Source organism: Pimephales promelas, chromosome 21 (assembly GCF_988280905.1).
Source record: "Pimephales promelas chromosome 21, fPimPro1.hap1.1, whole genome shotgun sequence".
Classification (NCBI taxonomy): Eukaryota; Metazoa; Chordata; class Actinopteri; order Cypriniformes; family Leuciscidae; genus Pimephales; species Pimephales promelas.
The window spans coordinates 23,515,173-23,537,408 of NC_142789.1; the positions used below are offsets into that span (position 1 = coordinate 23,515,173).

General features: G+C 37.6%; 2 protein-coding genes across 2 annotated transcripts in view; both read left to right on the top strand.

Moving 5' to 3' along the window:
• Positions 1 to 563: 563 nt before the first annotated feature.
• On the top strand, positions 564 to 16,890 carry LOC120480541 (uncharacterized). Its single transcript, XM_089125111.1, has 18 exons — positions 564 to 1,114; positions 3,346 to 3,513; positions 3,607 to 3,707; positions 3,789 to 3,903; positions 3,980 to 4,051; positions 4,304 to 4,419; positions 6,255 to 6,411; positions 7,560 to 7,690; positions 7,834 to 7,930; positions 8,025 to 8,303; positions 8,474 to 8,593; positions 9,061 to 9,213; positions 9,930 to 10,147; positions 10,299 to 10,467; positions 10,599 to 10,730; positions 11,349 to 12,104; positions 12,530 to 13,808; positions 15,804 to 16,890. Exons 1-18 carry the CDS (start codon positions 677 to 679, stop codon positions 15,854 to 15,856), a joined length of 4,554 nt encoding a protein of 1,517 aa, XP_088981237.1. The 5' UTR covers positions 564 to 676; the 3' UTR covers positions 15,857 to 16,890.
• A 768-nt stretch (positions 16,891 to 17,658) lies between these two features.
• The window catches only part of sipa1l2b (signal-induced proliferation-associated 1like 2, genome duplicate b), a 66,561-nt gene continuing 61,983 nt past the window's right edge, over positions 17,659 to 22,236 (top strand). Inside the window, exon 1 of the mRNA XM_039673658.2 lies at positions 17,659 to 17,811. The gene's annotated coding sequence lies outside the window, so the exon portion shown is untranslated. The remainder of the gene's footprint in view (positions 17,812 to 22,236) is intronic.

Here is a 22,236-nt window from a genome sequence, read left to right on the forward strand (position 1 = left end):
CTGCTCTGTAAACATTTAGATAATAGTATGAGACTACCACCGTCTAAACCACTTACAGTCCCACACCTATTTATCTGTTTATTTAGCTGCAGGAAGTATCCAAGCACATCTTTAGATGAACAAAATGGTGCATATTTTGTAACATAAAGGAATGTGTGATTTGTATGCTGCATTAAATCTGACAAAAGGACTGCATGATAAAAAAAAGAAAAGAAAGTGAAAGGGAACAGCTGAGGAAAAATAAATGACATCATTGTGGAGAAGCAAGGCCTCAGAGAGGGCTCGACTGTGTGTTTCTGACTCTTATCTTCCCACAACTTCTTATTTTGGGAGGAAGCTTTTACAGCTTGGGTTTACAGCCCTCTCTCCCTCCAAATGGGGCCGTGACTGAGTGTGATGACCTCACCCTGTTTCTACTAAACTCTCCCTATGCTTCTCCTCCCTCAACCCCCCCTCTTGGTTTCTCATAGTCTGAGCAGAAGTGAGGCTTTGCAAGAGTCACGTTCTCCACAGTTCCTGCTGTCTGCATCTCAAAAGTCTCTCTACAGTGTCTCAGAACAGGACCAATTTAGCTTAACTGACTTGGTTGACTTCAGGCTTGTAATTTTATCAAAGGATTCTTTTAAACAATGAGAGTGATGTTTTATTGTTTTATGGTCATTTGCTCCTCATTCTGATGATTAAAGCAAGAAGAGCAATGAAGAGGATCCAACCTTTTACCATCGGGACTAAGTTATCTGTCCCCTCTGAGACAAAATGTTTGGATTGTGTGGGAATCATCCTTCCTGTACCGGGTCTGGACTGCTGTGAACTGAGACACGACTCAAACGATGACGATTCTTCCTTCCATCAGGAGAGAGTGTCCACATCCACAACAGCGGAGGGACTTTCAGACGATATTAAAGAGGAAGATGAGAGGGATTCTGTGTCCCCATCAACCTCCTCCAGATCTATCAAGAAGATTGCCATGTGCGCAAACGCTGAAAGCCGGATGAACTGCCATGTCGCTGACTTTAACGTGACTAACTCTGAGACGAACAAGCCAAGTACTTCTACTGAAAAGCAGTTTCTAGTTGAGGAAAGACTGAGTGACAAGTCTGGTGCACAGCTAGAGGTGAGCAAGAATGGATTGTTTTTATGTGTTATATATATATATATACACACACTGTAAAAAATATTTTCATGATTTGTATTCACAACATTTAATGTCAAATCAACTTAGATAATTTATGTAGTTCCGATAACATAATATTTTGAGTTTCTGGTGATTAAATTCATCCCCTTCATTGCATTAACTCAAGTTTAAGGCAACCAGTAAGTGGTTACTTATTTTTTTAAGTTAAACCAACATTTTTTTACAGTATATATATATATATATATATGAAGAGTTCAGATGCAAAAGCCTCTAAGTGCCATTTGAAATTTTCTTCTAAAATGATCATTTTTATCAAGCTTGTATATTTAAGTTCAGTAATTTCACTTAAATGGCAATTGTTATTTAAGTGAAATTACTGAACTTAAATATACAAGCTTGATAAAAATGGTCATTTTAGAAGAAAATTTCCAATGGCATTTAGAGGCTTTTGCATATATATATATATATACCATTATTATTGAAGTGTGTAAATATCTAAATATCATATTTTTCCATTTGTACACAATATTTTAATTTAGAATCATACATATACATATATATAATCATACATCTATCTATCTATCTTATATTTTTTTATCTATCTATCTTACTGTATATTCTTATATTTATCTCTCTTATATATTTTTGTCATTTTCATTCAATATTTAAATTTATAATAATTCATATTATAACAGGTCCTATATATCCCACTTTAATATTTTCTCCTCACTGAATGCAATTTTACAAACAAACAAAAGTAAAGCAAATAAAACAAACGTCTGCAGGATCAGACGATCGTAAAAAACACAATTTGCTTTTTTTCCGAATGATTTTTTTTTTTCTCAACTGGCATCACAACATATTTTTCACTGGCGTCACAGGTCCATATTTGTTTTTCTCATGTTCAGTCTCTCGCTGTTTTTTTATGAGCCGTTTGTTAAATTGTTACAATTGCCTCCTGCCCGTGCATTCACTCCACAGTCTCCCACTGCAAAACTAGAAATGCAGCTTCTCATGGCATGCACAAATGAGTACAACAAGAACACATTGTCTTAATGTGAAAGGAAGAAAAAAGAAGAAAAAAAATGTGGATTAGTACAGTTTTGCACACTGTGTTCATTGAGATGAGGTCATAGCCAGGCCCCTCATTACACAAGCCCACAGGCGAGATGAACTGGCAATTTCCACAAAAAAAAAAAAAAAAAAAAAAAATGGGAAGTGGTTCTAAACTGGAACACAGAGGGAAGAATCTGAGATTAAACTGATGATAAAACATGGCACAACTACACTAATGATGCCAAATAATATTTAAACTATCGGTCGTGATGCACTTTGTGGCTAAATAAATGGCACATGATATTCCACAACTTAAATTTAAGTGGTAAAGCCATAATATAAATGTTAGAGGGTAAAAAGTGTGGTTTGCAGGCTGTTACAGAATTTTAACACCATGTGCTCAGGATGCAGTCATCGCAGTGGTGCAGAAGACAAGTTAAGAAATGCAAGATCTGCAACATAAAGCACCACCGCTAATGGATGAGATCATTATTTGGAAGTACCACACCTTGCTGCAGGCTCATGTATTGTTGGTGGGCCAACAGACTCTGATCCTGCTATTAATGTGATTTAAATCTACAATACATCATAAAAATCCCCCGGGTGTCCTAAACACAGGTGCATAAATATGAGGTGTTTGCTGTGGAGATATTTGATACCTCTGAAGAAAATATCTTGGCATATCATCGAGTAAGCAATCTTTTCAAATCAATTTGGCCTTTAATCTGTACTTCATGTACCCAAACAAACAGCATTACAAGTTTTATTGCCTAACAGCTGAGAAACTGCAGAAGAAATCAGAACTTGATGTGCAAGACGAATTAGTTGGAGCAACATAGAATGATATTTTGGGATATTTGCGAAATGAGAAATAGTCTGTCGGTCAATAGCGAGCACACACACACTGATATATAATTGGTCTATAAACAACTTTCACTCAGAAATTGCCATTTCACAATAAATTACAAGTGTATATATGTATGTTATATATATTTTCACTGCAAATGAAACCCATAACTGGTTGGACAATAAAATACTTAAAATAACTGATAAAAATATTGAAAATTATGCTTAGGAAAATAAGATGTTTCAGATGTTTCTTATTTTTTTAAAGAATGCACTCTATATCTTTAGACTGTGATATCTCATTACAGACTGATTCATGGACTAAAGGAAGGAAGATAAGGAACCTTCATTACGATAAAGGCATGCCAGCTTTCCCATTTGATCAACCAGAGGAAGCGGCTCACAGCCAAAGGAGAGACCTCAAGGACATTGAGAACTCTCTCATCCAACTGACAACAAGTCTGGACCTGATGCAGGTTAAATTTATTGTAAATATGTTTCTGTTTTGTTTATTATTGTGTCTTGTTGGACTATTACCTCATGATTGCTTAATGCATCTCCTGTGCCAGGAGGAACCAGAAAGACCTCTTCCGAACACGTCAGATGGTGTAGATTTAGGATTGGAAATGTTTAGAACAAGACAAAGCCCGGCGGACCACGTTGACAAATCGTAAGATTTCCTGGCACTGGAGCGTAGAGAATTATTGCACTTTTGTTAGTGATACAATCTAACAGTCAGTTTTTTCTGCAGGTGGCTGAAGTTAAGATCACTCCTTAGGGACTATCATCAAGATCTCATGTTGGCGCTAGACGTTTCATCGTTTTACCAACAGGCTGACAGCATCATCAGCAGTATTAATTGGAAGGTTGAGAAAACTAGTTTTGGCATTTAGAAAAGACTTCAAACTGTATTTACTGACCCAGAACTGAATCTCGTTGCAGAGGAACCTTGTATTGGCGGGCGAGATCCAAAAAAGCGACAAAGAGAAGAGAGAAATTGCCTGTCAGATCAACGTAAGTCTATCCATGATCTCATTGGAGGAAATAATGTCTTCTTGTGTGAACCTGATTTTGAGAACATGAAAACATATGACCCTGACACAGTCACTATGCTTTTTTTTATGTATGATTTCTCACTATGCCAAATAGTCCGTTATATTAGTCTCATGCACAAGTTTTTTCTCTGGACTGTGGCATATGAACTCCAAATGAATGATGTCATTTCCTTCCACGACCCCACCCCTCTCTGGACAACTCTCTTTCCAGATGCTGAATGAGTCTGCGTCTCGCCTGTCAACTCTCCACCCAACCCTGGCCAGAAGAGTTACATGCAAACAGGCCGAGGTGAAGGAGAACTGGGCACTTCTCCAGGAGTTTCTCCGGTAACGAGAGTCTCCTTACTGCTATTGTCCTCCTGTGAACAAAAAACAATAGTAAATAAAGAATATGAGAGCAGTGAGGTCATATTTAAGGCTTGGAATGGCACATGACATTGTGCTAAAATGGAATCCATAATTGTCAACAAAGTTGAGCTGACATGTGGTTTAGTGATGTAATGTTATGGTCTTTTATTTCGATACTGACATATTGCAAAGTCTCGGATCATGAATGGTATATGTTGTTTTGATGCAATTGCTATGTATTTGGTTTCAAACTTAATTACATGTTGGTCCTGAGTTTAAGCCTTATGCAATCTTTTTAATGTGTGATTCTGTTGTGATTCAAATTTCACTTAGAGCTTACACACATATTATTTTGCTTACGGAACGATTTTTAGATCATTTTATTAAACCATGCATGCCTGGTTTAAAACGTTGCCAATCCCATTAAAGGAAGCTGTAATTAGTGGTTGAGCTAACGTCACCCTTCTAATTTACCAAATATCACATTGGATCATGGCTGTTGTCACAGAACAGTCAACAGCTTTACACACAGAATTCCACAAATACTCACACCATTATGGAAACTCGATTGACACTAGATTGGAGTGTGACCTCTGTGACCTCACTACTATGACTTCTGAAAGTGTTAGAGAGGAGATACAGAGGAACTGAATGACAGGAAGAGAAAGAGGTTGTTGTAGATGAACAAAGGACATAATAGTTGAAGATTCAGTTTCTGGTGCAGATGTGAGGAATATCTCATGTGTATGGTATGAAGATATGATGAGAGACAGGTACTCTGTTAAAACGCATCTGGAGGAATGTGCCGTGCACTGAGGAAGGAACTGATAAAAAATAACTGTTTTAATAACTGTAAATATTTGTCATAAATCTCACTAAGCAACTAATTCAGATAAACACCGAAAGTTTAAAACAACTAAGCAGAATAAAATAAACTATACGTATGAAATCTAAATTAGAGTCTGTTTGGCTTTTGAAATTTGATACACATTCATAAAATGTAAACACAATTTTATTACATTTGTCTTAAAAGACTTTCTATTCTAGGAAATGGAACAAAAATATTGATTGATTATTCTAAATTCACACCAACAAAAATCACATATATGGTACTTCCCGTGGCCTTAGAAACTAGTCATTTGAAATTTTAGAATAAAATTACTTCCAAATAATTTTGGAAAAATTAGGAAATAAGGGAGGAATGGACCTTAGTCACAACTTTTAAAACTGTTATGGAGTTTTTTCGGCAGCTACAAAGGTACAATCCATTGACCACACTATCTCTCACATTGTCATTCCATGTCCAAAAAAACGATGATTATGATTGCACTAATTACTGTATGTGGCGCTATACACCAATTGTTAGTTGTTCACCAAAATGAATTAGCTATTTTTTAAAATGTAGCAAACATGCCATGTTGGCTTTGTCGACAGAGATGGTTACATTGCTTTTTGGCTCTTTCAACAAGTCCTTTATCACTAGCTCTGCAAACACACCTTTCCTGAAACTATGAGCTAACCAGACAAGAAGGAGGTGACATCATTGCTTGCATATCCTGCCAACAGTAATATCTACCCAAACCAAAACAATTGCTGCAAAATTTCATCCAGGATTACATAAGCAGCAGAGATGATGTTAGTGATCTGTAGATATTTTTATATTTTCAATCTGCAAGTTGTTAGCATTAAAGATTTACAGTCTACTGACTTGTATGGTCTAAAATGATGACGAAATATCATATGTTTGAAATGCTTGAAGAGTAATGATGCCTCGGTGGTGCCATTAGAGGTAATGTTTTGTTCCACTTCTACAGGAACCAGAAGACAGATGTGTCTTCAAAACGTCCGTCAACTTTACCCATTGATCCTCCAACCACATGCCATGAGTCACAGAGCTTTGCTAGAAATGAGGGTCACAGCATAATGGGAAAAGACGTCAAAGAGGAGCAAAACCGTCTCAGAGGATTTGAGGTTGGTTGCACTAGCTGCCTCCAAAAACATATGTTAGCATGTGATTATAAATGACCAGTCATGACCACATATAAAAGTAGATTGCTCTGACATTTCTGTTCAGTGAGACAATCATTTACAATGAGGCTTTTAACTTGTCTCATTTGACCAACAACCTTCCATCTAGACAATGATATTACTTAAGTTTTAAATTGCAAAGATAGAAAAAAGTGAAGAGTTCAAATCATGCATGAGAATGTAAATAACCTTCGCCAAAACCACAACTGAATCCTCAAATCCAATCATATTGGCTTTCCTATTGGTACTCGTGTGATTTCTATAGGCCTGTTTCTGCCTCAGATTAAACAAAAATAATACTAAAAGTAATGTGAGATGAAGTTTAAAATAATAAAGTTGCATTTTAAATATAAAGTTAAACTGTCATATGTAAAGTCACAATTATGTAAATATAAAAACATCCACATTTTTTAAGTTGAAATAGGCTTCTTCGGATATCACATAACAACTAAATACCAAGCAAACCTACCACCATAATAACAGGGGATTGTGAGTAGTTGCCAGGGAGTCGCTATGTAGTTGCTAATGTGTTTAAAGTGGTTTAAGCTTGCTGCTATGCAGTTGCTGAGATATTTTAAGTGGCATTCGCTTAAGTGTTCTAGTTTTAAGCATGTTGCTATGAGGTTGCTAAAGTGTTTTAAATGTTTTTAAGCATGTTGCAATGTGGTTGCTAGGGTATTTCTTATCAGTCTAAGTCGAAATATGCCACCCCATATGTCTATTAAATTCTGGTGTGAATTATCCGTGATTATACTACGGGGCAGTTGAATGACTGAATATGATTAGTTGAATAACGTTCTTGGCAAAAGTAGTTCCAGGCTCTAAAATTATGTTTTGGAATTAGCAATGGAGTTATGGGATGGGATTCATACAAAAACCTGACAAATGTCTTGAAAAACAACATAAACAATGTCTTGATGTGTAGTATAAGTGGAATAATTGACATCGGGACATTGAATTATTAGGAAATAATGCACACCCGAGGTGTAACATGTCGTGCATTCCCATCTCGTGTGTGCATTATTTTCAAAAAATTCAATGTCCCGATGTCAATTAATACTAATTATATGCCTAAACATGTATTTCTGCAGTGCTCTCAAGGGCTGTGGGCCCATAGGATGTGGAGTCCAGTTGAGGAATGTTCTGTAGGGAGTCGAGGCTCACTGTCGGAGAGCAGCTGTTCCAAGCTGGACAATATCTCGGAAAAACAGGACAGGAAGAGGTGCAATTAGTTTTTTATTTCACAACAAATATGTGGATGACTGATGAAGTAAACGATCTGTAATTGTGGGATGTCATTTCATACAATGGATTTCAAGATGCAGTTGTTGAGTAAAGTTTGATTAACAGTTAATACTTTCCCAGCTGTATCGCCCAGATGGCTCAAACAACCCCTGTTTCCGCTCAAGATTGTTTCATACCCAATAAGCTGGTGAAAGAGTCAAAGACATCCACTGGGATGGTAATACGATTTCAAGATTTTTTCATAACAATGCGCTAAACTGATAAATGATCTCACTTATCTCTTTTCATCTCCTTTTGGAAATTGAATAAAGAATGAAGAGCATGACTGCTCAAAGCAAAGACAAGACCACAAAATAGAGGAGCTCCTAAGCCAGGTGGAGGTCCTTTGGGATGCCCTGCAGACGAAATATGGAGAGAACAATCAGACTGAACCAGTGGAAAAAACCCAAACTGGAGATAAAGCCGTACAGATGGTATCAGAATTCACGCTCTCAAACCATCTCCCGGAAAATGTAGAAGGCGGCAGTTCAGGAATGCTTGAAAAGTTCCTTGAACTTCTGGATCCCACCGGATATCACAAAAAGAGCCAAGTAAACCGAACAGAACATCATATATAATATAAAACCTCTAGTTTTAAATGTGGTAATTCTTGGTTATTAATTTAACATACTCTGTTTCAGACTCATAACATGATGTTTCTGTGTAGATAATGTAATGAATACAGGTCAGGACCACTTACACCATTGTGAATCTGCTTTAGGATGTTTCTGGACCACTGGATAGGCATGAAATGCCTGAGGATGCAGAAATGTCACTAGATCAAACTGATCAAGAAAGATCCCAGAAACAGGACCAGACCAATGATGAACTACAAAGCTCGGTGAAATGTTATAAGCGATGTCCAACATCAACCTGATTTTAGATATATAAATGGCATGCACAATATTTCACCAATTTCTATAGCACTGCTAATAATTTTTGCCAAAACATCTTTTGCAGACATTTTAAAAAAGTTTTTGGAAATTTAAGGTTAATGTAAAATTGATCAATTTTTAATTATGTTCAAATTATAATATAGTTACTATATTTTATAGTAACTATTAGTAGTTTCTTTGGGAATATTTGGTTAAAATACTAATATATAATGTTAATAATAATAATAATGGATAAGAAAAGTACATTTAATTCAGTGACAATGTCATGAGTTTAAAGATGCCAATTGGTAGATATTTTATGAATTGCCATTCTGACATTAAAAGGCAAAGTGTCCATACACTTTTTGTGGCTACTGCATGTTTTTTCATAGTCAATCACATGTCACTTAAGAGCAGATTTATCTTTTCTCAGGTATCTAATCTAACACTGCAGATAAACCAGCAACTCTGCCGCTGTGCTGAGCTCAGTATGGACCTCCTGGACATAGAAGCAGATATGGCTGTGCTTTGTGACTCTGACCTCAGTGGTCTGGAAGGCCTACAGGAGCAGCAGGATGACCTAGAGGTCAGACAATAAAAAAATACATTTACCAATGTATACTAGTTAATCTCTATTTGAATGACTCCAGATCAGTCCCAGCTGGCATTTTAACGTTGAGTCACAAGTGCCAGTGTTGGATAACCGTTGAATTTTGAGGTTGCAGTCTACAAATAATGTTGATTTGACTCAAAAATTGTTGATATTTCTATCTTGACCCATAGTGAGTTCAACTATTTGGTGTTCAACATTGTTTTGGCATTGAATTCATGTTTTTTTCATAAACTGAAATGTTTTAAAATGTCAGTCGAATGCTAGCTGGGGTAATTAAAGGGATAGTCCACCCAAAAATGTAATTTTGTCATTACATGTTGTTCCAAATCTGTCTGTGGGAGTTTCTTTGTTCTGTTGAACCAAAAAGCAGATATTGTGAAGAATATTTGTAACCAGATAGCCATTAACTTCTATAGTATTTCTTCTGACTTCTATGTCAACTGTCTGGTTACCAACATTCTTCACAATATCTTCTTCCTGCAGTAGTTAAAGATGGGCCCAGCTTTTTAAGTATTAAAAGGTTGCTAAGATTAAAGAGTATTAATATAATTATAGGTTACATATGGGATTTGTTGGTTAGAATTTTTCCCATTGCACCCTGAAATGAATTGAATGAGCTTAAGGTCATTTATCATACTTTTAATCAGGTTTTCATTCTAATTAATACAATTTTTGTCTCACAAATTAAGGCTCACTCTAATATCATTGAGTCGGAGGTGAGAGAGATGGAAAGACTAGCCAGACAGCTAAAAGTTCCTTCCCCAGAGGAGAGAGATCCTCTCAGGGAAGAAGTTCAGGCGATCCTGCAGGCTTGGGAAGAAGTAGGCCGCAACATGACTGAGAACAGAGGCCGCCTGGAGAAGTTTCACCAGATTCAGGACTACTTTGAAAACTATCTTGCCATGATGTAAGAGAGAACGTCTGACAAATTTTGATAATTATACATTGTGAATATTTCATGTTTAATGTCAACAACTTAAGAAGGAAATACTTTATAATGGTATTGTTATATTAGGCCTATATTATTTTAGCACGGTCTCTCTTTTTGTGTCGTTTAGTACGTGGACAGAGAACACCAGATCCTGTATCCTTGCTGGCAGCTCTGCTTGCAGAGAGAGTGAAATTGCAGAGATTGATCACTGCATTGAAACAAAGCTGGATGAGTTTAGCAAACTGGCCGCAGCTGGTCAAATGCTTATGCAACATGAGAGTCCGTTTAAAGACATTGTGAGTGTGTGATTGATTTACTCACTGTTACCACCACATGGTCATCTAAAAGCGATGTCAACTGTTTTGCGGCGTCCATCTGCAGAATGTTCGCTATGATGTTTTTTTGATTAACATCTTCCTGTCTCTAGATCAAGGAGAGAACAGATGAGTTGCAAAGCATGATAGGATGGATCCAGGTAAACTGGCACGCTCAAAAAGAGCAGCTTAAAAGAAACAAGGATGGGAAATCAGAGTCAACAAATTATTCCGCTCAACAGCAGGTTTCTAGATTTTTTTTCCCGACTTCTCTTACAAACGATGTAATTTAAATCATGCATGGAATAATATACATTATGGCAAAATGAACCCCATCAGGATCTCTTTTGCAATAATGGCCACACATTATCCAGCTTAATACTGAATGTTTATTAAATATACAAAAAAGGCTTGAATTACTATATTATTTAAGAGGGAAAAGCAATACAAGAGATATAAAACACAACCATGTTGAAATCCTTTACTTAGGACAACATTCTCTTAATAGTTTAGTCATTTTTTTTTTTTAAAAATCACAGCAAAATTCTGAGACTGACATATCAGTATCATGCATTTTAGATAACATCATAATTGCATTGATCCCTCATTCATAAATTATTTATCTTATTTTAAATAAATGCACTCTAAAAATTTCTGGGTTGTTTTAACTCAACTTTAAGACAAAGTATGGACAAACCCAGCCATTGGGTTAAATTTTTTAATGACATTTTTAACCTAATGTTTGGGTTTGTCCAGTCCATATTTGACCCAGCATTTAAATAAAAAAAATAAATACACTATAATTTAATTGATTAATAATACATTTAAAATGCTATTATTTTTGCACTTTTTTTCTTGTTTAGGCTCTGTCTTTCAAAAATCCTTCTGATAGTCTGTGCAGTACAAATGGAGAGGCCAAAGGAGGTGCTACTGAAACACAGTCATCTCAAAACAACTTTGAGCAAAAGAGCGGGAGGCATGATGTTTCCAGTGTTGTCAGTCAGGAGTCCTGCCTTTCAAAGACTTCGCTAGGCTCTAGCATTTGTCTCATTTTGACCTTTGATGAACAGTCTTCAGGCATCAACCAAGTGACAAAGCAATGGTCACCCAACAATAATGACATACATGAAGAGCCAGCAAGCAGCACTCAGGCGGACAGACATCAATCACAAGACAAAAACTCAGTGCAAATGCAACAGCCACAAGAAATGCTTCTGGTGAAATGGCAGAATGAATCAGCCATGAGTAAAGAGACCCAACAAAATTCATCTTTTTGGAATCTCGGACAGTTGCAAAACAAAAACCATGGAGAACAAGTCCAGTCACTAAGCAAACAGGAAGTATCCAGCCTTTTGTCCCCATGTAACACTGAATCATCGTTTTGCAACCACCTAACAGAGAATCTGCAGTCCATCAATAAGCGATCTAATCTGCGATTATCACCAGACACTGATCAGGTGCAAAAACTATCAGTCATGCATCAAGCGCAAAAAAACCCTCAGTCACCAAACTACAAACAAGACTTGATGCGAAATGCAACACACAACAATCTAGAAACAAACCAAAACCAAAGCGACGACCACCTGCGGCATGAAGGGGCAGCTGAAGTCACTCATAGAGTAAGTAAGACTTCAAAAACTGTGTTAACTTCAGACACATTCCAAACCGAGCTCAAAGCTCGCACACAAACCAGACATGCATGTGCTTATTATTCTCCCGGCTCTGTACATCCTGTCCCATGTGGTAAAACAATGACCTCATGATTAACTTTCCATGGCATGGCTTTGAAAAGCCTCCTAGTGGTGTGTATTGTACTAATGCGCTGTGAAGCCGCCATATAGGATTTATTAACTTGGCATGCAATCATATTAGTCATGCGTCAGCTATTGCCACCACAGCTGTGTGTGTTTGCATTCAAGAGCCATATCATGTTCAGTTTACAGAACGCTTGTGGACCATTACAACTGACCGTGGGTTTGTTTTTATGAGATTGTAAGTTGCATCTCAGCTTATCAAGCTTATTGCATTCTTCTTTCTACGGCAGGTGTTCACGTATTTACACGTCTCGGATAGTTACAGATCTGCAGGACGAGTCTTGGAGGTCCCATCCCCACCACATGCAGAAGGGCAGGACGTGACCACCACTGAGTTGGGTTCCTCCTCAGTTCAATCAAAGCCTTCCTCCTTCTCGCAAAATGTCACAGCTGAAGGAGGAATGGTTGACAAGGCAAGTTCTTTGTTTGAGATTAAAGAACCGATCAGAAGTAAGGAGGATGAGCAGAGGAGAAACTCTACGCTTGGCAATGTAAGATTGGAAAGGTCTGGCAAATCTTTAAGCTTTTTCAGGCGGAGGTGTAACACTTGGCCAGAAGGAGAACGGAAAGCGAAAGAAAGTCATTCAAACTCCAATCTTCAGGTTTTCATTAAAAAAGATGCATTACCTGTGGATTCTGTCATTGATAACAACCCTTTTCCAGAAGACAGTTTGCCCAATGCTGTCAAGACTTCAAGTGGAGCAGTTAAAAACATCTGCTCTTATTTGTCTCTGGGATCCACTCTTAGCTTCAGTCTTCCCAAGAGCTTTCACAACAGTGTCTCGGACATGGAAAATAAAGAGGAGGTTGAACCTGTACAGATTAATGATGACTTAAACAACCAAAAATTACCATCAACTCGCACTCCACAATTAGAGCTAGAGGTGGAACCAATGATTCATATGAGACAAACTGAAATAAACCCGGTAGATATGGAAGATTCTGATGATACAGAAGAACCTGAGGTCAAGACCCAACTATTGAATCAAGTTTATGAAAGCACAGAACCCACCTTGACGGCTTTCACATTAGTTGAATATGAAGGACCTGATAATGATTCCTCGAGCTGTGACAAAGCCTCTCCTCCAGTGGTCAATGGTTCCCCATCAGTCGGTCAATGCAGGCCTCTATGTCCTTCTTCATCTTGTGGTCACAATTGCTTTAGTGTTCATACCAAGATAAAAGACCTGAATGGCCACTTATACAACACGTCCAAACATGTGAAGATAAACGCTTCAGAAAACGTGTTCCCTAATGGCCAGGGCTACCGTAAGAGAGGCCGTATCATAAACTGTGGTGTGAGAGACTGTGTGCTGTGTTTCGGTGATACAGTGAAAGAGACCGGAGTAGACTGTGCAGAGAAAGCAGACATCAGCACGGAGGAGCTTCTTCAGCCAGGGCACTGGCTGTTTCAGCAGGAGGAAGAGGAACTGGAAGATATCTGGAGAGGAAGAGTGGGGAATCTCACTTCAAACTGTGTTGTGGAGAAAAATACCGATGAAGAAACAGGTAGGAGAGGATTCTTACAATAAAGGTTAATATTGAATTTGTCATATTTTGTTGTTTTCTTGTTATTTTTAAACTGCAATTTGCACCAATATAATGCCTATATGAACTATAGTTCAAAAAAAAAATTTTTTTAAATTCTTTATTTATATTCAGCAAGAAATAATTACAGAATAAAAGTGATGATGAAGAACTTTACATTTGCTGTTGTTTTTTTAGAACAGTACATAGGCCCTATATATACTTTGAACAAATAGGGAGAGATAAAGTTGTGCATTACAAAGTATACAAATTATATATTTAACCACTTTGTGGGAGCCATGATAGAGGAGGATAGATAAGAAGACAGGACAATAAAGCATCGGATCATTAAATCAACACCTCTACGAAGTCTGGTCTTAAGGGCTTTACAAATTTAACCCATTTATAGTTCAAACATTTTTTCAGAAATTATAGGAGTAGTTTGCTTTAAAAAAAAAAAACGTTTGCTGATAATTTGCATTGTCATCCAAGATGTCCATATCTTTCTTTCTTCAGTGGAAAAGAAATTAATTAAGGATTTTTCTCCATATAATGCATTTTGCTGGTAACCGTATCTTTTCCCGAGTCAATTTGTTCGTTCGTTCGTTGAACCAAATGACATGAAAAAAGATTCGTTTATTTTGATAAACGAGTTCGAACTGGAGTCACGAACGTGCAGAACAGAACAAGGCGACCATTTTGAGCTTATAAAACTTAAACTTTTTTTTTTTTTTTTTAAATGAGCGATCGTTTCGCTTGATAAGACCCTTATTCATCGTCTGGAATCGTTTAAAGCCCTTTGAACGGTTTGCAGTTGCACTGAAACTGTCTTTTGGACCTTGAACCGTTTGGTTACCAGTGCATTAGCCTAAATGTAGAAAAATCCTGGAATGTTTTCATCAAAAACCTTAATTTCTTTTCGACTGAAGAAAGAATGACATGGATATCTTGGATGACATGGGGGTGAGTAAATTATCAGCAAACGTTTTTTTTTTTAAGTGAACGACTCGTTTAACACTTTTATTTAGTAACGGCAAATTGACCAAAATGACACTTACAGTGTTACAAAATATGAAATGTACAAATGTATAAATATTCAAATGTATCACAGTTTTCTCTAAAATATAAACAGCAAAACTGTTTTCAACATAAAGAACAATTTTAGATGTTTCTTGAGCACCAATTCAACATGATTTCTGAAGGATCATGTGACACTGAAGACAAACGGTTTCATCTTCCAATGAATTGGCCATCACTGAAAATGATTTGATAGAATATTAGAAAATAGAGTAGTGCCGTTCTTTCATGACATTGACATGTCGTCATATGGTTAACAACTCGTGCCATATTCATATTAGTGGCCAGACTGTGACCTGCTGCCAAAGTGTGATGTGATTAGCAAATAGCTCCATCTGTTGGGCATGTGCACAGTTCATACGATTATTTAATTCTCCGTCGAGCAACATTTTATGCTTTACTTTTAATTGCGCAATTGTTATAAATGATAACACATCTAATATAATGTAAAAGTTGCATTGGAGAAGTACAGGCTATGCATAAAGAGCTACAGGAATTTAGTACATTTTATTGTTGGGACACCTGCAATTCTGGACAAAGAGAATGAAAAAGAAAAAGAAAAACAGTGTCTGTAAAAAAATTGAATTTGATATTTTTATGCTCCCGTTATTAATCATGAAATGATATGGCCTTTATTACACTGACAAATACTCCAGGCTGCAATAATGACAAAATCTCATGGGGATAACATGGAAATTGATCGCCATGTTTGACAGCTGTGTTCGGCCCTAAACACAGCTTTAAAAATTAGGCCAGTATTTCCCTTTAGACTTAAAATTTGCTTAAAATTGAGAACATGAATGAGTATATGATATGACATACAGATTTATAATGAAAAACAAATGAACAATTGCATTTCCTCTTTTAATGGCAGGTTAATTGCTTTTTTTTTAATTGCAGGGCTATCAATCAAAACCAGCAGGGGGCAGGTAGCACACCCACTCCATGGATGAGATGGTTATGTTGCCCATGTAACCCCGTCCCATCATTGGCAAGATGGGTTATGTCATGGATGGGATCGTTTTGAACATCTCATCATTTATCTGCTGTGCATTTACTATGCTGTACATGTATCATTTTACTTCAGTTTTTTCTCCTCTATATCAACATGGTAAATTAAATTTAATGCAAAACTGTCATTCTGAAGGTTGACCCGAGACCTACTGTATAGACTACAGTGCAGACACACAATAGAAGTTTGAAATTACCATTGCCCAACTCCAGATGGAGCCCTTGTCCTGCTTGCAGCAGAAGGTTTAACCCATGTGCAATAAAAAGGCGCCTCTGTACACACCCATTTCGAGCTAACAACAGAATCATTAGACCCAGATACATCATCCTGCTGATTTGGAAATAATAACAAGACTGTCATGAGAAAAAAAAATGCATATGGCACTCCCCTTTATTACCAGACTCTATTATAATAAACTGTACATCTCAGAAAACAGTTTGTAAATCACTATGATGGAGCATATATGCCATTGAAGGGATTATTAATGTGTTTGTGTGGCCATAAAGTGCTGTTTTGTTATTCTCACAATTACATCGTTCACTATTTTGTACAAAATAAAACTGAATCCACACAAGTGTCTGTGTGACTTGTATGCTGATTGCTTCAAGGCAGTGTAAAGAAAACATGTTGGGTCACTGAAAACCCTTTACAGTCCTGGAAACACAAGCTACATGTATAGATGGCACATTTCACAGGGTAGCTCGACTTCAGATCTAAAAATAACTTGACATTTTACTAGAGCGTGTAAGATTATTGTACAATAATATGAGGCTTACATGATCACAATTCAATTTATGACAAATTAACCCACCCTTGAATGCATTAGCCTATAAAAGCTGTTAAAGTATCTTTTTAGGTATGCTGACAATTAAAATGAAGGAAATTCATCATGGACAGGTTTTTTGTGTATTGTGAAAATGAGTTAAACAATCTGTTGATGTCATAACAGAAAAATAAAATGTAACAATTCCATTATATGAAACACCAGGCTTTACACTAATTGTTAAATGACTTTTTTTTTTAAATGTTCTTCACTGTCTATTTACTTTGTCAAGTAAATATTGTAGTATTTCATATAATGAAGACAGAGCACACAATTAATTCTGTCCCTATATCCACTGTGTTCACATTGCAAAATGTTGCTTCAAGGCAAAAAATAAAACACATTTAAGCAAATCCTCATTAAAATTAGCCTATTTATAACGCTAAATGTGATTTTGAAGGGTGAAAAAAAGCTTGAAGGGGGAAAATGTCTCCCCAACAACAGAAAAGTTTGTAAAATGACCACCAGGATGTAGTGTCCCCAAGTCAAAGCATTTTGCTTGTTTATTCAACGTCATCCCCTCACTATTAATTGCCATCTAGGATGCACAATGTGTGTGTAAATATAGACCTATATGGGTTTGTTACCCTGAGGCAATTTCATGGATTAAATGATGTTTGCTTACAAATGCATACATTAAAATGCAATTTAAAAAGTGGACGTTTATAGAACTTTATTTATCATCACTAAAAAACTTAATTTAATAGGCTTATATACAAGGTAGATATAATTTACCCAACATGAGACTACATAAATGAGTCTCACAACATCGTTCCAAACAGCCCCTTTAAAGTCAAAGGACGAGATTGACAGGCCAGGTAGCAAATTATAATCCTCTGTCAAAGGAGGAGGAGTTCTGTGTACGCCACGACCAATCAGCGCGTAGAAGAGGCGGGCTTTGTGCCGGTGGGGCTGTCAGTCAGCCGCTCGCTGTGTCCTGAGATCTGTTGAGTTGTTGCGCTTCTATTGTGGAAGGCGCGTCTCTTTGGGAAATAACGCGTGTATTGACACAAGGAATCGTTCATTGTATAATTTTACACATACAATGGGATTGTCGTCTCGTCCTTGGCGAGGTAAGATGACTTACTGTCTCTTGTATTTGAACTTGTTCCGAAAGAAACTTTTTCTTATAGGCTAGGTGAACTCCACGGAGTGTTTTGTCCATCCACCCGGCTCCACAGCGCGCGTGTGTTTTTGGTTTTAACAAAAGATGCTCTTTGGAAAGCTGCTGGAAATATTTTGCTTTGTTTTAGATAAGGACAATTCATTTGGTGTGCTGATGCTGATGCTCATGCTAGCGGGCAGTTTCGCAGCATTATTTATTGTTTGGGATAGCCGGAATAATAACATCCTACATCTTGACAACATTTTTGTTAGCACTGCAGCTGTTATATGTGAAATTTGTGTAAAAAAGTTTAATATTTATTCGCTTTGTCGTTGTCTTTTCACTTTAAAACTTGTTAGGTTATATTAGTCCACCCAAAATTTTAATTGTCAACATTCACTCAATTCATTTCTTTTTGAACCCTTTTGACATTCTTCCGTGAAACATAAAAGTAATCCACACGAGTCGTTATATATTCCAAGTCTTGTGACGCCATGTGATAGCTTTGTGTGATGAACGAGGAACAGGGAACAGGCCGAAATTTAAGTCGCTATCCACTTTCCATTCACTTCAGTTAAACGCTGCTACGGAATTGTTCAGAGTCAGATTCGTGAACAAATCATTCCCTACTATTCTTCTCTACTAGCCTACTAGGCTATAAAGTAAGCAGAAGCAGCATGGCAGAATAGGCTACTCATGAAACGGTAAGAAAACTGTCTTTGGTTCAAAGTGTGCAATCAGCCATCACTTTGTTATCCCATAAGACGAGACTTTAGATTCAAAAAGTTGAAAAATAAAAAAATCCAACATGAGTGTTAGTATGGGATTGGATTTATCCTATTGAACAATTCACAATTCAGATTACTTGCAATTTCTGCAATCTGCAAATTAAAAAAAATAAACAACTCGGTCATTCACAAATTGGGTATGGCTTCACTTCACCCACAAACTCGCCAAGAAGTGAGATGTCCCAAATCTTCAGTGAATAATGACTTTTAGAATAATGATTTAGTTTTTTGCTTGCACAAAGGTATCGTAGGGCTTCTAACAGCTTGGAAAATAGCGCCCGACTATTTATCTTAATTTTATGGTGATCGATTTTTTTGTGCTTTATATAAAGGCTGTCATTGATTGTCATTAAGGAATAGCCATTCTTCAAAATATTTCCTTTTCCTGCCTGTTAGAAGAATGTAAGTTGAGTTTGGAAGTAGATTTGAGGCTTGATCATTTTTTTTGTGAGAACTATTGCCTCACAGTCTCAAAGATCTTTTACAATCTTTGCAAAATGTCTACAACTGATCATTCACATTTTCATTTTGAAACAAATGAGTTTTGTGTTTGTCAATAGGAAATCAGTCCAGTGCCATTTTAATTATCTTCAATCTAATAGCGTTAATGCTCATTCTGTCACTGGTCTTCATCCTATAAGAGAGATCATCCGAGAGTACTCATTATTCAATGGTGTTGAAAGCCCAGCAACGGTCTGAAATGGATTAGTCTCGCTTAATTTGTAACGCTTTAAAGAGAAATAGTTTTTTTTTTTTTGGTTGTTGTTCCTTCAGCAGTAACCTTGGCAGCCAGCTGTTGCTCCGAACATCTTGGCAGTCTACCCAGTAAATCTGCGGTTTTATTCTCTCTCCTGGGTTTGGAGTTTTTGATGCCCAAATTGGAGGGGTTTGTGTGCTTTGCAGGCTGAAACCCTTTGTAGTTCCGCTCTCTTTGTTTTAGGTGCATCCATTATTCAAATTCAGGCAAATACTTTGTTCTCATCTGTTAGAAACTGAGTGGCATGTAAATGAAATGTCTTCATCAAATGGAAACTATACAGATATCCGCCCAAATGTCTTGTTGCATGTCAAATGAGGTGCAGATGGCTGTGAATGCTCATCTCATGAGCTGCCATATCTTTTATTGTTAAATTAATTATCAAAACTCCAATGTAATTATGTTCAGCCTAGCTAATTTTAGTCAGAAACGCTTCTCTTGAGAGCAGGGCTTGGCGCCAACCAAGAAACACATCTGTGTCCTGTTGGTTTCAGCTATGTTGTGCTGTTTCTCTGAAATGTTCATATTCTCACTTAAATGGTGATATACTGCTGAATGAATAGTCATGCTGCTTTGTGTGGTTATTTGAAACCCCCTCAGGGTGGATTAGAAGTCAAACAGCCCGAATGTCTGACAGCAGGGAACCCGTCAAAAACACTTTCTGCGTGCTCGGAGAGCTCAAATCAATGGTCTTTGTGTCGCTACCCCTGACAGAAAACAGGCCTGAGGGCGATTTGTTTGTGTTAGCGGATTAATTTCCCCTCTCTCGGTGTCATGGCGGGCACCTGTCAGCACTGAGGGACTCGTCATGTGAACCCTGTGGGACTTTTCGGCTTTCTCGACATAGTGCGGTCAGGCTAATTAAGTGTGCAGTCTTTTCTTCAACTCTCATGGTCTCATCCCTGGGGCCTTTGACCAACCTCAAGATCTTAGAGAAGGATCAGCAGATGTTTTTCAAATGGTTTTGCGCAATTCGATTTGGGGGAATTATAGCCATTAGATGCAGCTAAGTTTGAGCTAGGCCTTGATTGACTGTTGATTGAGTTATCTAATTCGTGTGAGACCGCTTTGACCCTAGCAAGCAAATCAGAAGACTCCTCCCCATTTTCATTGTTCATAGGCGACTCTCCAGTGTGTGTGGTTGTGTATGTTTGTGTGTCTGGCTCCATGGGAAGACTCCTCAATATTAGTTGTTTCCTCTGTGCATTTCTGGTTCCCTAGGGATGGTAAACAATCAGCGCACATTTGAGCGCCCAGATCCTGCACGGTGGGGCAGATTATGTGCATAGTTTGCATAATTCACAGATAATGGAAAGGAAATAAGTACGGATGTGTTTCAAGTTTACTAAATCAAGGTCAGGAGTTGAGAACACCTCAGGGAACAAGGTCCAAATGGCTTAATTCGAAGACTAAACAGCCCCTGCCCTAAGTGTGACCTCTTTCTCAAAGAGTTTGTCTTTTGCCTCTCTCAGAAAGGAAGTATTTTATTATCTCGAGACTCAAATCGGATGCTCTAGTTCCTAATCTGTTTGCCTGTCTGTAAACTCCCCAAATAGTGACTCATATCTATGCAAAAGCCTGTTTGTTCATTGATTCTTTTTGTAAGATTATGTTCTCCGAAGGAAAAAAATTATTTGGTACATCAGCTGAAGACCATGAAAAGCATTTGAAATGTTGGCTGGCAGTAAAATCTGTTCTCTTGAAGTGGCATCTCAGAAGATGATTACAAAGGATACATTGTTATTTTTTTAACCGATGGATAGCATCGGGAGAATGCATGGACACAGACAGGGATTAGCTATGGCCATCTGTTGCCCGAGGAATCAATAGCCAGACCTTTCTCAGCTTCCCTGCATGGGTACAGGAAAGGATCACTGCACCACTCCATCAATGGTACTTCAGTTTGGCCGAAAGTGACCTTGGATACTCCATTTTTAATGTGCACCTTTGTGAGCAAGAGAGTGACGTTTTAAATGAGACCACCAACTCCCACTTTCCATCCACCATCCCTGGCACTCTTCCAGTACCCTACATAGCCCACAATCCTTATGTTAAGATGAACAATATAATTGGTTTAATATAGCTAGCTGTATATTCAGCAGCGGTTTCCAACTGCTAATGTCAATTTGAAAACTTTCCAGATGTGCTACTGCTTTCTAACCAAGGCTACCCAGCCCGTTCTCATCCTTTAGCGTCATATAGGTGACGCTATATGTCAAAACGGCGAAATACTACGCACATGGCACACTTTTTAGTTAATATAACACGCGAACCCAAGGCGTCATAAATCCTTTAGCGTTAATATGAGACTACCTAAACCTACCCATCACAGCGCATGTTATATTAACGATAACGGGTGCCATTGCCATGTGCGTAGAATTTCACCGTTTTGTCAAATATGGTCACATATGACGCTAAAGGTTGAGAATGCGTTAGGCTACCATATCATGAGGACATTTAGGGCGACATTTGTTAGTGTTTTCCTGATTTTTTTTTTTAAAAGCTTGTCAATAGCTTGTTTTCATATGACGTTACGCCACTGCGTTGCCATGGCGTGAAATACAAATGGAGGGCAGGAAGTGATTTGCTGTACTTAGAAAGCACTATAACATACTCAAAATGGTATGTTTTGAGTCATTTATGGTTACTTGAATCGATCAAACCACAAGGAGTTTTTATCGTGTACCAAAAGTTGTTCTTCGTAAGGGGGGAAAATGCAAGAAATTGACCGAAAAACTCTCTGCAAGCCTATGTCTGCGGTCGGGAGGAGCCAAATGGGAAAATGCCTGTGTGTGTAGTGATCACTTCGTCAAAGGTGAGTTAATACAACTTAAGTGGCTATGTTTGT